Raw genomic sequence first — 18,067 nt, 5'->3', positions numbered from 1 at the left:
GAAGCCTCGCTCACAGCAGTGCCAGAAACTCTTCCTCCCATGGGAGTTGCAGATGGGCAATGCTTTCTTCCGGAGAGGGCTGTAATTTCCTCGAGGGGTCACAGGCAGGGCAGAGTGGGATGTAGAGAATTAACCCTCCCCCCGGCAGGCTGGAGCACAGGGCTCCGACCGGGACCCTGGAGAGGTCCCAGTGCTGGAGGAGTCCCTGCCATTCCCAGGCTGGGTGTTCGCTGCTGCCGGCTTCATACAGGGCTCCCTCGCTCCTCTGGCTGTCACGTACCCTCGCTTCCTTGTTTTAGCTGATACGGAGACTCTGCCAAGCTTAGCATGATTTGCTTCTCATTATTTTACCTCTGTGTGCCCGCTCCGCCAACCCACCCGCAGTGCCTGGGTCATGGCTGCAAGTCGGGGGAGCCGGGCAGCCACACATCCCTGCTGAGCCAGGGTTCGGGAAGCACAGGAGGGACAGACCCAGTCGGTCCTTTCCGTGGGTGCCATCGATATTGCCCATGGAGACAGGAGAGGCTGTCTGATTTGAGAGGCTGTGCTGCATCCCCGCGCTGACCGGGGCAGGACCACGCGTGTCCATCCCAAGGAGCCGCTGCTGCAGCTCTGCCCGGCTCATTCCCCACCCGCTGCGAAAGGACCCACACGGCTTCACTTCCTAATGGGGTGTAGGGCCCCTGTGGCTGTTTCTGAGGAAGAATATCTTCTAGTTTGGTGCATGCAGGTGCTGCCAATATCTATGCAAACCTATCGCTCTCAAGTGATAGTTATCACAGTTTCCAGATGAACCTTTTTCTCTCTGCTGTTCCAAGATTTTCCTAGTTGATGACTCATGTCTAATGTCTTTTGATAATTCAACTCACTTTGCTACTGAATTTCTACTTGCATATCATTAATCAAAGACATAATATCTTGTTTACTTTGGACATCTTTGATGAGACTCTGTGCATCAGCCATTCTGTCTCTCAGCACTGTACCATTACAGAAATCCTTTTATGCTTTACAAGTTTAAGTGACTCTAAAATAAAATGAAATACTTGTTTAATGGGTGGGGTTTTTTTGGTTTTTTTTTTAATTGCAATGGTAACGGCTTTTTTCTGAGATTATTCCTTCTCTGGGCTTTGGAGTGAAAGGAAGGTGCTGTAGGTGGTTTGAGAGTGTCTAGATAAGTTTTTGCTTATTTTATCATTACAAATCAGATTTTATGTTTCTAGTGCTGTTCAGGAAAACAGTTTCATAAGAATATAAAACACTTCTTTAGTATTATAGTTTATATATCAGCAGGAAAATATGCTCTATTTAACACAAAGTGGGTAAGTGTTTAAAGTAAGTGCTGTGATAGAGCCTTGACAATTTGATTGATGATTTCCATGATTCTACATGAGGTAAATTATTTATTATTGCCTTGAATGTTTTATTTATTTATGGGGATTTATTGCTATAGTGTTTGATCACCTCATAAATATCAATGAATTTCACCTTCAAAATTAATTATTTTCAATGTCATTTTACAAATATGCATGATTTAAGAACACTTCCTCTGTCTCAAAGAAGCAGCATTCAGACTTTAATATAGGTTTCTTTTATAAGCTAGACAGCAGCTTTCTGAAGAAAAAGTGTTCCACTGGAAAATGCACTTGTCAGGCTCAAACTATTCCATGGAAGTACATTTTGATGACTTTTTTTTTCAAAGCTAAGCACACTGCACCAGAGTTGGAGTCTCTTGGGTGTATGGCTTAGCTTACCCTGTGGACAGCTTCAAGGCTCTCAGGGTCTCTGACTTCATGGTTGCTGGCACATCTAGGTTTTCTGGAGTCCCATTTTGGAAAAAGATTTTTAAAACCAGGTTTCTCTGTGACACAGAAATCTGCTCCTGACTCTTAACGTGGACCAGATGGTCCCCAAAGCCACATACTTGCTGAGACTGAAATTTGACAGAGCACATAAACATCACTTTATGGTCAGCCTTCTATGGATCCTCACCAGCTGGAATCGGAAATGGGTGGTTTATGCCCGTAGGTTGTAACAGGTAGCAACAAACCCGTTCTATCTGTCTTAATAAGTTCCATTATTTCTTCTGACTGGAGAAGGTGAAAAGCAATCTCTCTTGTCTGCTTGCCAGTCTTACTTGGCAGATGGTTGTGGAGCAACATTTGGCATCGATGAACAGGGAACTCTAGGAAACTTACATGGTTATAGCCCTGCAGGGAAGTAGCTGACATTACTAAAACTGAATACATTGGCATTAAATGAATAAGACTTTGAGTCTGTAACACTAGCTGCAGGAAGGGAAAAGGACCCTGCAACAAGTCCAATTGTGTTGCTCACATTCACCTCTGTTACTGCTTTGGAGATATCCAGAACCAGTGGAAGGTAATGGTGGTGCTTGCTTTGACTTCAGTAGTTTCTGACCGTAGCTGGAAGGAATAGGTGTCACTGAAATTGGTGTAATCAGAATACTTGAAGTTGCATTAGTAATGCGTATCCCTAAATAATACAGTATGTATTTTTTGTTAGTTAGAAAACATGCATAAGGAAATGTTTATATATATTGAAACTGTTTGTCTTAAGTTGCCTTATCATATGAAGTAACTATTGTTTACTTAGGCATTGCAATACTAGCAATGAAGACGTTTCTAAAGGTCCGAGAACAAAATAATAATAGAGTCCTTCCTAAAACAGTAAACATTTAAGTCTGTCTCTAATCTATATACAATATTTTAATATAGCAACTCCTAGGAAGTTTCTAGCTGGTTCTAGCTGCATTAATTTTTTGAGTAATGCTCACAATATTAATAGAGGTTGCAAAATTTTCCTCTGCTAAGATTATTAAGCTTAAAACAAAAGAAAGCACATGTTTCCATTTTTGAAAGTATTCTTACTAGCTTTATTTGCATGGATAGATGCATTAAATAAATAGGACAAGATAGATTAAAAATATCCATTTTATATGAAGGACATAGAATAATTTCAACTTTTCTATTTTTATCAATAAAATCATGATAGTGTCATGTCCTGACAGCTTTCATTGTAAACTCTAGTAATAAAGTTATTTGACAGAGTAAATGTGGATAAGAGGAATGGGTTGGAATGAAAAATTCCTGAAAATCATTTAAGGAGGGCAGTAGGCCCCTCATACTCATTTCACAGGATCCTATCACTATATACACCCACACCCTTGATTATTTTTGGTACTAAGTAATTTTTCCTAATGAAGAAGTAACATATTTTGACTAATTTATTTGGCTGATGTTCTTGTTGTCGTGTTTCAGGCACACATACGTAGTTTTGTTCATGGACAAAACAGGGAACACTAATAGTGCTTTAGAATAAAGAAGAGAAAGCAACAGGAAGATTAAAAATTACCACTCAAAGAGCACTAGATTTAATTTGTGCTTATTAATGATGCTGGATGGGATCCCTCATTTTTTATTTCAGTGTGAGTTTTGCTCAAAAAACCTGGATGGTTACTTCTTCAGATATGGAGTGTTGTGAGACAAGGTTTCCCCATTCTATTTCTGTTGTTCAGATGTTACTGATTTGATTTTGTGCTTGTAATGTAATCTTTGATTTATAAAAGTGTATGTTACCTAAAAACCCCAACAACTACAGGCTAAAAACATACAACACTTCTAAATTCAATGATTGAAATGTATATTGCAGTGATTTACCTTTTCCATTTTATGCCTCTACTTTTAAAACATATTTCTGAGCAAAAATAAGAATTCATCCTTATCCTTTTTTTTTTTCCAGACCAAATGTGTGTGGATCACGTTACAATCCCTACTGCTGCCCTGGATGGAAAACATTACCTGGTGGAAACCAATGCATAGTCCGTAAGTTAATCTAGTTATGTGTTATGACTGATGTTTATCTTTGTCCTTCTATGTCCCAGGGTGGTTTTAATTGTATACCAGAACTGAAATGTGTTTCTGTATGTTTTCAATAGCAGCTGTATATGATGGCTTTACCATTTAAAATATATTAAGCTAATATACAAAGTTTCGTGGGCTACAACACAGTGATGTGATACCAGTATTTAACAAAAGATTAATCTCATCCACATGTTCTGTTTAAGTCTGTGGTAAAGGGTTCCTGGGGGTGTGTAAACTCTCGGGAATGAGTGGAACATGTTAAATATTTTAAGTTGAAGGGAGGAGACAATAGGCTAGCAAGTGCATTTTCTCTGCTTCCTTGGACCATATCCCTGAAATATGTATGTAGGGATATCAATATATGCATACATCATAGTGCTATATGTATATTCATGTGTAGTGGAACAGTGTACCAGAGATAATTCCTAAAGGCACTTTGCCCAAGGCTGATAAGACTCTCTCCAGAGATCCTGCAGCAGCGTGCTGTCAGATGGGAATTATTGCTCTTGTGTGTGTGTGGTGCAGAAATAAAGGAAGCATTTATGTTGCTGCCTCAGTGCCATCCTTCCTCCAAGAAAGTCTGGTAAAATGGACAACAATTTCACTTTTCCAAGGAAATTTCCCCATATCTAGTGTGACCTGTGGCATGTTCCCAGACCTTTTCATAGCAGATGGTGAAGGTGTAGGTCTTAGCTGACCCTATAAAGATGCAGATGAACAGGAGGAATTATTTCGGGATCTCTTGTATGTGGTTTAATGAGTATGTGGGTATTTGTGTTATGGTGCTGGATTTTCTGTCAGGTGTTTTTTTATGCGTTTGAGGTTTTTGAGACATATTTTAAAGGCATTTATGTTTTCTTAATAGCAATCTGCAGACATTCCTGTGGGGATGGATTTTGCTCTAGACCAAACATGTGCACATGCCCAAATGGTCAGATAGCCCCCTCCTGTGGTTCAAAATCAAGTAAGTATTTCTTCTGTGTCTCTGATATTGCTCTTTTGAGTCTGTGAAGCTACTAAGGTATGTATAATAGTTCAGTGGTCAGTGTTTAAGACAAATAACCTCTGAGTCACCAGACGTACTCTTACCACAGGAAGGGAAGTGTAGCTTTCTCTGATGAAACTGAAGAATGACTCAGAGACTGGCTATTGGAAACACTTTTTTTTTGCCAAATCAAACCAAAAATCAAACCAAAATTAGTCTCATTGGAAGCTATTTTCATTTGCCACTTTGTAACACTAACTCCAGTCTTCCTTGCTTTCTGGAAAATACCTTATCTCTGTTCACTGGTAGACATGAGCATGTATATGACAAAAGTTGTAATGATAGAGAGACAACTCTTGACAATTGGTTGAACTTGACATGCTTTGGAATTTTCTTCAGATTTCAAGGGTTATAAACCAGACACTATGTATGCTGTATGTTAATGCCTAGGCCAACAAGCTTTAGAGCATTTCCTTGCCAGGCTCAGTACGTTTCTTCTGAATCTAATACTGCTGACAGGTGACACTTCCATAGGTACTAGAGGTACAGAGTTGCTTAAGATTTCTAAGCGGAACAACTTTTCATCAGAAAAAAAAAGATGTTTTGAAAATGAAACTTTTCAGAGAGAGAACTTTTCATAGAAATGTTGGTATTTCAAGTTTTCAAGGAAGGTTCCCCAGAGCCAGGGAAAAATAAGTAAAATTAAATTCATTCAATGAACAGAGAACTCAATGGCTGAGTGTTTGATGTACAGTAGGATTCATATCTGAGATGCCAGTTGTAAAGTACTCTGTATTCTCATTTGAACGGGGTTCTTGTTTCTTAGAATGTAGAAGATTTAGATTTTTTTTGACATGTGAAGTTTCTGGAGAGAATTTTGGGGGAGACTGGTTCCCACAAATGCCTGTAACTATCTGAACAACATATTAACAGAAGCCAGTGGGGGATGCATTCAGCTGAGGTCTGTATTATTATGCAAAGTAGTCATCCTTTTAGTTCCAAATATCTTTTAGACCCAGAGTGTGGTCTGCTTTGCTTCTGTATTTTTTAGTTTGCCTTTTTTTTTTTGCTTTCCTGGTTGATAAGAGTTTTCCCACATAACTGACGATTTCAGTTTGTGGTTTTAGCATCCTTTTTATGCAATAACAGTGGAAAAACATTAACAACTGCAGAATGGAATGGAATGGCATGTACTGAAATGGTAAATATTGTTCTTTGTAGTTCAACCCATTTCATGCTCCTGTGATGTATGTTAGGGAGAGGACAGCTGGGGGAAGATGTGGAGCCATGGAGTTCCCAGAGAGTACTGGAGGGAGGGAAGGGTGCAAAAGGCTGCACAAATGTGTGTGATGGTGTGTCCCTGCCTGGGTTTGCAGCTCCTCTCTTACCAGGTGCATATGCCTTAGTCCTGTAAGCCAGTAAAGAAAGGTGTGACCTTCTCCCAAGTATCCTTTGGGGCACAGAAGGGATGTACCTCTGGATCTATTACATATTTTGGCACCTTTGGCAGGAAGTGGGCCTTCCCTAATTTTTTTCTTTGGCCCCACTGAAGTCTTTTATGAGTCAAGACTCAAAAGAAAAATAGGGTAAAGTTTTCAGTTCTTCTTGTGGTTCTTTTTCTGAAATATTCTACCATTGATCTCCATAGTTTTTAGCACATTGGAGTAGCACAGATAAATGGGTGCAGGACTTTACTACAGTGTTTAATCAAGCAGCTTCTAAAGCCTCTGTGACGTAGCTAATTTGCTTGTTGACCATTACTTCTCCTAAGTATGAATTTTCTACTAATCATAAGCTTTAATCAGTGCTGACATTATTTTCCTTACATTGCTGCATAGGCTTGCCTGCTTTTAAGAGTTGATTTTCTGTATACAGTATAAGAATTAACACTTTATATATAGACTTAGCAGTTGGCTTAAAATCTATATGCTTTATATCTTGTTCAATTTCCGCAGTAATGTAAGATACATTTTGTGTATGTGGTTACATCCCCTTTATTTATTAAAACATAGCAATTCTAAAAGCAAAAGTGTCTAGTAAGTTGTACAGAGAAGAGACTCCACTTCTTCTGTGCACTCTTGTATAATATTTTTTATGATTTAGCATATCATTACTACTTACAGAACATACTTTATGTAAATCATTTCTGCTGCAGACAAAACCCACGAATATGTATTTACACAATAGACCACAATGACTTAGATCTACAATTAGAAAACAAAGTAAACATAAAAAATACTGTTTGACATCAAATGTTACTCTCAACTACCTTTGGTAACAGTTAATATTTTGTCAGAATATCTGTTCATTAAACCTTACTTTAATGATATGTGTTAAAAATAAGAAAAAATCTAATTTAAATAATTAAAAATCTAATGTAAGTAATATGTGTTTGCCACATGTAAAATAATAGCAAATATGAGAAAAAATGCCATGATTTCTCAGAATTAAATCTATAGCTTCTAATATATGAGATGCATATATCAGAATATGGATATTTTAAGCTATTTGTGACTTTACTACTTTAAGAATCAGTGGTGGACGTGGATTTTCTATCAGGTACATCTATAGGCACAAACTGAATTGACAGTGACTCTTATACTCTCGTTGTCTGTAAAAATAAAATTTTAAATGCAGATTGGAAAGCATGTGGATTCGAGAGCAAGGCAAAGCCTCCAAGTTTGATTCTTATGCAGGTCAGTTGCTGGGACTTTTCTGGTTAAGAGTCAGCTTTAGGAATCTGATTTGCGGTTGAAAAGATCAACCAGTGGTTTTTCTCAGCAGGGATTTTAGTGACATCAGTAAACTTCTGGCTGAGTAGTGGTTATTTCTGTGTAATCAGTGAATTTCTGGGTGTGCTTACAGCAAGCTTGGAGATAAGATTGCTAAGTGTGGAGACCTCCCTGTCACTGCAGGTGTGGGTGATGTGAGGGTGCTCTGTCACTGCAGGTGTGGGTGATGTGAGGGTGCCCTGACGCTGCAGGTGCACTGTATGGAGATGTGTAACACTGCGTGCTGTGAGGGATGTCCTGTGCTCTGTACTCTGCCAGCCCTGCGGTGGCAGTGGCTGCACTGCTGCTCTCGTGTCTGTCGGTGCTGCAGCTTGGCCCTTTTTGGTGCTGCATTCTTGCTCTGTGATCCTGCTACGTGTTAGAGCTGCTGCTCTGCCCCTGTAGGAGCGAGGGGCAAACAAGGAGTCAGGCTGCCCCCACGGTTATGGGTCGGTTCTGTTTCTGAGCTGAGCCATTCTGTAGTCAGAATGGTTTTGGCTGGCTGAAACAGGGAAGGCATTTGCTGATGGGGCTGTCCCTGAAGGAAAGGAGCTGTGACAGAGGTGGCCGTGGTGGGTGCTCGGGGTGTGCAGACAAGTGTCCGTGTCCAGAGCAGGACCTGCTCCACTGCCCTGCCAGCAGCATCGGAGGCACAGCCGAGCACCGAGCTCCTCCTCAGAGACTTCCCGCAGACACTGCCGGGGTGTGGGGCTGAGCCCGGGCCTTGGCTGTGTGCCCTGGGACCCCGCTCCTCGGGTGCTATGGCAGGTGTCTTCTCAATGGCAGTAAAACCTGGGGCTCAGCCCTTTGCCTCCTATTCTTCTGCTATGAGAGGTGGTGTGAGGTCATGGATTTTGAATGTCCCCAGAGTTTTTGAGGGTACTGTTGATTTTGTCTGTGCCTTGTGCAGGGCTGTGGGGCAGCAGGCTCGTGTCCTGCCTTGGCGCTCGCTGCCATCTGTCTCCCGAGTCAGTCACTCGACAGAGAAAGCACGCTGAGCATCTGGGATGTGATGAGGCCGTCATTCCTTGTTTACAGCTCCTGGCAGGCAAAGCCCTGCGTCATGCACGGCCGGGGCCACATGTGAGCGTTTCCTCGGCAGTGGCTGGCACGGAGCAGAGCCGGGCCGTGCCGCGGTGCCCGCGGGCCGTGGCTGCCCTCAGTGAGGGGCTGGCCCGGCGGCTCCGCTGCCTTCCCACCCGAGCACTGCGGACCCTCGCACCTCGCGTTCCTTAGGTTGGGATCGCGGAGCACACAGCACGTGTGCTACCTTTCGTCTGCTTGGTGAGCTCCGGCACTTTTCATGAGCGGCTGTGGTAGTGCTGTGAGTGTGATGAGGTCTCTACTCAGTTTTGCTGGATATTTATTTAAAAAGTCAGGGGCTGTTATGCTTAAGAGGGCAGCACTTTGATAAAAAACACGACTATCGCCCACACGCAAAGCCTGTGTGGATATGTATGGTCTTGCTGGCTCTTTTGCAGGTTTGTAAAGTTGTGTTCCTGCAGTTATTCCTGTTTTGACTTCAGACATTTCCAGTGCAGACTGTTTACAAATTGCATGTGAAAAAGAATGGTAATTGATTAAAAGCAACCATTTATTAGTGTTAGCATTTCCTGTGCATGCCAAGATAAGGCAAAGCTATATGCATTAATTTACCAGCCTTATGGTAATTCCTGTGCTTTTTCTTTGAATCTCTGTCAGTGTGATATCTTGGAACAGGTTGTTTCATTTACCGGAATATCTCCATTGACATTAATGGAATTGTTGATATAGCCGAGAAAAGAGAACCTGGACCTGCATTAATATGCTAGTTTTCAAAAATGCATTTTGAAAATCATCATCCGAACTCCAGACAGCCTTTGAATGTGTTTCTGTAAACTTTTGGAAGGATAATATTACAGAATAGTCTGTATGATTTTGGAAGTACTCTTTTCAACATTCCCACAAAAGAGGGCAGAAAATAAGTAATTAGTTTATTGACTGTATGTCAGTGATCCTCCTGCCTAGGCGAGGAAGCTCACAGATTTAAATGGCTCATTTTAGCAAGGATGACTGGGTGTCACAGCAGTCTCCCATAATTATTTTAGTTTTAAGAGGAGGAAGAAGTATTTTACCTTGGAAAAGTTATATTAAGAAGCAGTAAGACAAGTTATGAAAAATTTGTGTGTATCCCATAATGAGGAAATATACTTTATTTATACATCAACAGATAATATGAAAATCATAATTTAAGCTACTGTTAACCTTTTTATCTCAAATGTAGTTCAAACTACTTAAATGGCTTTGGTCTTCATGTGGGAATGGAAATTAGCTCTTGGCATAGCTTGCTCTAATTGAAATCAGTTTGTGGTTTTTAAGTTCCTTCCCTGCTTGACAGATGATATCATTTCCTATGCTTTTTGTAATCCCCTCTGTTTTTCTAAGATTGTATAAAGCTGAATTGAACTACACATTTTAAAGTAACTATACACCTTTTTCTGACCTACTTAGGACATTGTCCAGAAATCTTCACCAGATATTCACTCTGTATTTGCAGACAATTTTACTTTTTATTAAGGAATGTTAGTACATTTTTGTTGCTTGAAGTACTGAAGTACCTCCAGAGCGGAACAAAGATGCATAATAACTATTAGACACATAAAAAATGTAATACATGATTTTTGCTTTTATAACGAAAGAATTAAGGTTAGTAGTGTTTTAAATGCTAGATTGCTTTAAATTCTTTCTCCAGTTGTATGTTTTACTTCTGTTTTGTGGATTCATATTGCTACAGAAGGCAATACCGTTAAAATTATTATTTCTACTTGTAATTTTTAAAAAAAATCTATTCACATACTTCTGAATTGTTAAAAGCCAAATGATGCCTAAGGGTTTTGTGTGAGATGATAAATTCAGTGTTTGGCATGGCACCTGTTAGCTGCAGGCTCTGATGGAACATGCAATTTCCATTTTTCAGTCCTGAGCATTTCAGACAGCATGGTGTAGGTATCCAGTGCTCCATCACAATCTCCTGAAATGCTGATCAGACTGTAATTCTATCTGGGGAGGAGCCTTTCATGTGGTTCCTGTTAAGAGGAAAACCATTTCCTAGCTGCTTACTGGAGTGCAGGCCCCAGTTCACAGCTGTGTTGGACAGCAGGACCTGTAAGGACTTCGCTTTGTTGGGAAATCTGCCCACTTCTCTATGCCTGATGAAGAGCCTGACATACTTTTAGTTGCTCCCAACGTCTAGTTAAGAAATATCTTTGCCCTTATTACTAGAAAAATGCATCAGAGACGTTATGTTTTACTGGCATGGGGCTTAAGCTGCCTGTTAGCCATTATAAGTGGTGGGGCTGCAGCTGAGGAGTGTGTGCTGCTGCTCCCCTGCCTCTGCCCTTGGGAGGGGGAGGTTGTTGGCTCTGGGGAAGTGCTGTCTGTGAGCTCTGCAGCTTCCCAAGCACAGCAGCTCTACTGGTGGGGTGAGCCCACAGTTGGCATGCAGAAAGAAATCACTCTGTTGTTTCTCCTTTTTATGCAAGAAGTCCTGCTTGGCCAGGTCAGCTTCTGGTGTTGCATGTGTTGGCAGAACAGGGCTGTATTCAGGAGCTCCCTCATATGCTTCCCTTTAATACTTTCCTCCCCCACTTCCCAGATGATAAGACTCCCTTTTTAATGGTGCTGTCTGCCAGAAGTTTAGGCCTTTTCCCTTATTGAAGGCTTTTTCTCATAATTGCAAACTAGTAAAAAAATGTTGCGGATTTATGCTCATGTGAAATGCCTTTGACTTCATTTGAATGAGAGGGTGCATCCGATTCTTGCACCATGTCCTATATTCCTTAGGAACTGTAAATCTATATTGTGTTCTGTAGTTTTGCCAGTTTAAGTATCTGTCCTAAAATGTGCATTCTTGACTTCCAATGCTTTCTGGTTCACAGAATCAATCCCCAAAGAAAGTAAAGTCCTTTAGCAAAGAGTAAAGTGTTTCTGATTGGTTTGATTTAACTGAGGAAAATCTTTTTTTCCTTTCAAGTCCAACACTGTAACATCCGGTGCATGAACGGAGGCAGCTGCAGTGATGACCATTGCCTGTGTCAGAAGGGATATACAGGAACACACTGTGGACAGCGTAAGTACACTTCTGGGAATGCAGATACTGCTAAGGGATTCTGTGATGTGTGCACTGGACACTCTTTAGCACTAAATTTCAGCTGCTGTTGAGCTTATTTTTGATCAGGTATAGTGAAATTTTACAGAAAAACACATGACTTTGTAATGCTGAGTGAATTCTTACTGATCAAGACTATTAAAATAAACATCATGTGAGTTTATAACAACTGGATATAACTTGATCCTGTAGTTCTCACACTGCTATAATTCCCATTGACCTCCAGGACGGCTCACCCACTAGAGCAGTGGGTCATATATCTAAATTTTACATGGGATTCAGTTTTCATTTTGTAGATAAAATTAGGATTTTTAATACAAAGTCTTGTTTTCATTTCAGTGTTTACATCAGACTTAGCTAGTATGCTTTAGAAATTTTGATGTTGTCTTATTAGAGTTGATAGACAGATTTTTTTATTTCCTCAATCAGTCCTTAGCCAAAAGCATTCCTGGATCTGCTGCTTGAAATCTCTCCCAAACGGACTCTGGTGCTCTCTTGTTCTTCTTGGCTGGAATGCTGTGAAGTAACTCAAATAAGGATGTAGACACTGCTTTTAACCAAGGCTGTCACGTTGCTATCTAGTGAAATATTGGTCTGACACAGAAAATGTGTTTAACTCATTTAATGAAAACCTTTTGGGCTCTGTCAAAATCAATGGCACACTTTACATGAACTTCAGTGGGACCAGGAATTTACCCTAATAATCTGGAGGAGGATCACATGGTGAAAGGATTAAGAATTGTATTTCTGCCTTCACTGTGAAATATCAAGTGGATAAAAGAGGATAAATGGAAATCTTCTTTCTACTGAAGTGAATGTGAAACGGAACAAAGAATAACATTACTCAATGAACATCAAATTGTATTTAAAACCTCCTTTTTCATGTGCATATTGTATTTTCTGATTATTTCTGAGAGGAATTGCTTTTGGAGTTTATTATTTAAAAAATGAGTTCTGAAGCTAGTGACAACATGATGCAGAGGAAGAGTATCTTAAATTAGCATGGAATAGATATTGATTAAATTTTGCTATCCTAGTTAATAGCATTATTTATTTAACTCCTGCAAACAGCCTTTTAATAATGAATTATTACAGGAGGAACAAATACATTTGAGGATTTAGCAATGAAATATTCCTCTGCATCATCTATCTCTGTAATCTCTATCAGTATTTATTTGTTACAAGTTTGAAAGAGATATTTATTTTGAAGTTATGGGATTGTCCAGCCATCCCAAAGAGAGGCTCTGAGAGGTCAGAAAAGCTGTGTTTGTTCCTGTATTTGTGTTATGCTCCCTTGAAAAGATGAGCTCATGCTACTAATGAGGCCAGGAAGTTGTAAAAGGTCATAAAGTAGATTCTAGGAAAAGAGTTTGGTATCCTGTTATGTTTACCATTTTTACCAGTTTACCTAAGTTGGCCAAATACATCCCTTCGTGTCTTTCTGAAAGCAGCTCAATAAAGATTCCTCTTGCCTTCCCTTCACAGCTGTCTGTGAAAATGGATGTCTAAATGGAGGGAGATGTGTGGCTCCGAACCGATGTGCGTGTACATATGGCTTTACTGGACCCCAGTGTGAGAGAGGTATGTACCCTAAATCAGCGGGAATAATTATGTTCCAACACCTCTGACAGTAGGGTTGTTGGGCCATTACCTGTTGTATTCTATAGCTGAATTGGTTGTGTGTGTTTCTGTTGGTCTCAAGACAGAAAATAAATTTTAAGTAGCATTTTCGGAAGTATGTGAACTTCATAAGGATAGAGGCCAGGATGAAGCACAGATGGAACTGTTAACTTTTTTGTGATGAAAACACTCCAGTGGGAGAGGTGGCAAATGAAAATTTTTGTGTGCTTTTACTCAAACTTTAGTTTCCAAGTCATCAGAAATGGTCTTTTAATCTGATATATGGGATAAGTAGCATCTTGCCTCTGTCTTTTTTATGTTTACTTTTGCAGAGTTTATTAAATGCTTTTTTCCATTTTGTACAGATTTATTGTTTTCAATTCAGCTTTTTAGTTGCATATCCATAGTGATAAGCTTCAAATGAAAACACAATGATACCAACTCCCTTATATGGTATGTGGATGTATTCAGGGTTATTAAACCAATTTAATCTTTCATTTGTGAGCAGTATAGTGGACAATGTTTAGATATAATGCTGTTGAGTTTTATAAAAATACTAATAAAATATTTTCATTTGTCAGAGCAATTGGTTTGTGTAGTTGGAAATTCATACATTCTATTCATAGAATAAGTTGTGTTACATATCTGTGAACCTGGCTCAGGATAGACATTAATAATCTGATTTTGGGCTTCCATGTAGAGGATGGCTTAGCGCCTGAAATTTCTGTCCTTGAGTGTGTCAGATGATCTCTGCTCTCAGTGCTGCACCTGGAGCAGTAACAGTTGGCTTTTTTATGTGGGCAGCACAGGTGGGTGATGCAGAACAACTCTGAGGGGACCAAAGACTTTTTTTTTCTCTGTTGAAACAGATGGTAGGATGAAGCAGGTATTTCCTGCACTCCCTACAGTGAATAAAATTGCTGTGTTGCCACTGTGTGAAATCTTGCCAGTTGTCCACTCAATGTTATAAAAGTAGTTCAAACCAATGGTGAGTTTTTCCCAGAGATAGAAAAGTAGCTCAGTTGTGAATCATGGGATCTCTGCTGGAGAGAAGTAAGAGGAATGGGCAATTAGGTTAAAGTTCCTAAATTTGAAGAGAATAAATGCTTATAGGTGAGAATGCATGGAATATTCCTGCAAAGACTTGGAATTTCACGCAATTACTGCTTGTTCTTCATGGGTAAAGTTTTTGAGCCCTCAGTCTGGTGAGGAGTTGTAAAATGTAAGTTCAGAAGATTGTTCAGTGCTACTTCTGTGTTGCCTGATCTGAGACCAGTTTGATTCCACATCATTAGGGCAAGTTTCTAGGCTGAATCCTGGTAACAGCTCCAGCCCTGTCCCTCAGGGCTCCTTCCTGCTGGTGGGTGGAGTGAGAAACTGGTGGCACAGAGCCATTTGAGCAAGTCAAGCTGTCCTGAAATTACATGCATGCTATTGAGCATAATTGAGGTGGAAATGTGTAACTTACATGCCTTGTCCATAGGCAGTTTTTTACTTAAAACATGTGTTTGATTTTATAGTTATCAATAAAAGAGAAAATAGACATTAATGAGCTGCAGTATTCCTGATTAATGCTGGCTTGCTGTATTGAGGCCAAATGATTATCATATCTTCCCAGAAAACCTCTGAAATTTGGCTGCTTTCACAGATTTCCTGCAGCCTCTCTACCTAGCTGAGCTAATATGTTCCCCTCCTCTAAAAAGGGTGTGGTGGTTTTTGGTCTCAGAATCACATTATGCCATGAGAAAAACTTTTTCTGAAGATAACTTTTCAAGTATAAACTAATCTTGGTCTTAGAATAACTTGCCTTGTTCAGCACATGCACCTGTGTGGTCACTGGGGAGTTGTCTGGCTGCATATGATTTTACACAGCTGTCAGCTAAGTAAGAGGTCCATATTTTGAATCTAGCTTTGGAAAGTTCTGTGGATTTGACACTCCCTGGTGGGCTTCTGATGTACATGTGGATGGATGTTAGCCAGTAAATTGACAAGATTCATGCCTTGTAGAGTAAAACTGTGTGTTTATTAGAAAGAAAAGAAAGAGGGGAGGAAACAAAACAACAAAACCAAAGCATCTCTGGGCATGGAGGGGGGGTGGGGAAGGAAAATACTCAAGAGAAATAGTGTCTTAAACGATGCCATTTCTGGCAGAAGCAGGAGAAGCAGATTGTTTTGAAAACACCATTTCTGGATATAAACGTAATGTGGAGTGATACAGTTTTGTGGCATACACATTCTCCATCTGTTTGGCTGTGGTTTGACTTCTAGGTTATGCCATCCCACAAACTAACAGTTATGGAAGTAATTTACTGCTGTATATCACCCAGTGCTTTTCTCTACCAGCATCAACTAACAGTAACAGTTAAAGAGTGTTTGTGGCATATATGTCACACACCAAAGAATATTCCAGCCTTTGCTGCATATGTCATAACTTAGAACTGACCTGAATAAAACAGTGTCAAGGCAACCAAACACGTGGGGTTATTCTAATAATCCGATAGGGAGAGCACTTAAAATGTTGCAGGTGGTTGGAACAAAATTAGATCCAGTTTCTTAGATACAGAGATAAGTTGTGTAGTTCTGTGTCTACTGTTTTAAGTAATTTTTCCATACATTACCTCAGTAAATGTCGACCATGTGATTGTTAATGAAGATCTGCAAGACTTCTGTGTAGGTCAAGGGCTTTATCTGGTCAAAGAGCCACTACTTTCACAGTGCAGCAAACTCCATTAAATTTGTGGCATGAGTATTTCCATGTATTTTTTCAATCATTCTTTGAGAGGGTAGCAGCTGGCATGGGACAGTTTTTGGCACACATATCACTTTTTGTCTTAGAAGTGTTAATCTTAGGGTAAAGCACTATAAACATGAGTGGAAGGAATTTTGAGATTCACTTTTATCAGCGGAGTTCCTCTTCATGTCCTGGGATTGTATGCAGTATCACTGGTGAGACAGACTTCACCAGAGCTGGATCAATAACTTTATCTGCTGCAAGTGGAACATGTATCATTAACTCCTGAGCTGCTGTGTGTGGTGTTTGGCTCCTTTCCAGAGCAGGAGAAGCTGCCTGGACATACTGTCAAGTATGTGCAGCTGTGTCATAAAACACAGCTTTTTTGTGGAATAGTGTTCAAAAAGGTGAGCTTGACATAAACTCAACAGTAGAAGTGTAGTGGAGTTGGCAATGCTTCCTACAGCCATTTAAGACACATTTAAAACACATAGCCCAGGAAGGAAAATGTTTCACAGATATTGTCTCAGTTAAAAATTGAGCTTCAGGGACTTCTTTTAGGAAGGTGCTGAGTTCTCTGGCAGTGGTCCAGTGATGGGCTTTGACCCGCCTTTGAATTCAAACCCAAGATGTCAATATGTCTAGAATTATGCAAGTGCTTAAGGGCCTTGCTGGATTTTGGCTCCCAGGCTTTCAGAGTTAGTTAAGATCTGAGAGATGCACTCAGCTTTTAGTTTATCAGTAGTCATATTATTAATGAAATCACAGGTAGCAGAAAATGAAGATGTGGTCAAAGCAAAATTCCTCCCACTGGTTAAAAGCTGGATGCCATCTTTATGCCATTTTACTGTTAATGCTGAATAACTTGAGTGAATTACAGATTCTGCAGTTTCTTTTAGAATTGCTGAAGAGACTGAGGGCAGAGACTTAGCTTATGTTCCCTTGAGAATGATTTAGAACATCGACAGCTCTTTCTATTGTCTGTAAAAAAGCCTAGGGGATTTAGCTGGCTGTGGGAGATGCCTACGTTTGTGTCATGTGAAAATATCCTTGTATCCTGCACTTTATGAAAGTCCAGAGGAAAAATTGATGTTAGGAGCTCAGGAAGATCAAAGAACCCTATCAAATTTGGTAGAGCTATCTACAAATTTGTGCACAAATGCTTTCTTGACTCTTTGAAATTGTTTCTTTTAGATATTTGGGTGATAATACTTTTAAGAGGGTGCGTTCTATGTAATAGAAGGTTATACATTGTTGCTATCCTTGTATTGCAGAAATGCAATGAAATGTGCTTTTCTTTTTCTGTCTGGATTCATTTAGAGGAACACAGTGAAGCTTAGAATGTGTTACAGCCCTGTTTGTTTATTTGAGTGCTTGTGACAACATCAGGGGCTCTATCCTGCTCCATTCTGGAGTTTTGCCACTCGCTTCACATAGGAGCAGAATTGGGCCTGATGTAGTTCAAATATTAAAAATGTACCACGTGTGTTTTGTTTTTTTATGGACTCAGAATATGAGCAAACGATTGCTTTTTCTTCAAACAGACTCGTTTCTGTACTGCTCTCTTCATGGCAGGAATTTTTGCATAATTTTTAATTATATTTGGCCATTATTAAAAGTTCCCAGAATTAATGCCATATGTAAAAATATCTTTCCTAGAGCCTCCCTATGAAAGTGTAGCCGCTGAAAGTGGTCAAGAGTAATGTAGGGCTCTGTATATTTTTTTTCTTTCTAAATACTACAACGGGTAGAATGTTTTTACAAAGAGGACACTGCACCCCTTAGTGTGCCCCGTCTCTGGTATTTAGTCTAAATGGAAAGTAAATAACAAAGTGTAGATAGCAGTAAAAGTATGTTCCCAAAGCCTTATGTTGCATTTAAAGTAGTATTGCAGCATATGGTAGCTGGCAAACATTTGAATAAACTTGATTT

At 39.9% G+C, this 18,067-nt stretch overlaps 1 protein-coding gene across 5 annotated transcripts in view; it reads left to right on the top strand.

Moving 5' to 3' along the window:
- The window catches only part of FBN1 (fibrillin 1), a 144,421-nt gene that overhangs the window by 9,662 nt on the left and 116,692 nt on the right, over positions 1-18,067 (top strand). For all 5 annotated transcript variants that reach the window (XR_015806507.1, XR_015806506.1, XM_088172539.1 and 2 more), the window contains exons 2-5: positions 3,760-3,842; positions 4,747-4,845; positions 11,650-11,745; positions 13,270-13,365. Coding sequence is in view for 3 of the 5 variants with exons in the window: in XM_088172539.1 (XP_088028665.1) it covers positions 3,760-3,842; positions 4,747-4,845; positions 11,650-11,745; positions 13,270-13,365 (374 nt within the window). In the remaining 2 variants the exon portion in view is untranslated. The remainder of the gene's footprint in view (positions 1-3,759; positions 3,843-4,746; positions 4,846-11,649; positions 11,746-13,269; positions 13,366-18,067) is intronic.

Source organism: Sturnus vulgaris, chromosome 13, assembly GCF_052056855.1.
Source record: "Sturnus vulgaris isolate bStuVul1 chromosome 13, bStuVul1.hap1, whole genome shotgun sequence".
NCBI classification, from domain to species: Eukaryota; Metazoa; Chordata; class Aves; order Passeriformes; family Sturnidae; genus Sturnus; species Sturnus vulgaris.
The sequence above is the reverse complement of the archived record's forward strand: the minus strand, read 5'-3'. Positions and strand labels throughout refer to the sequence as shown.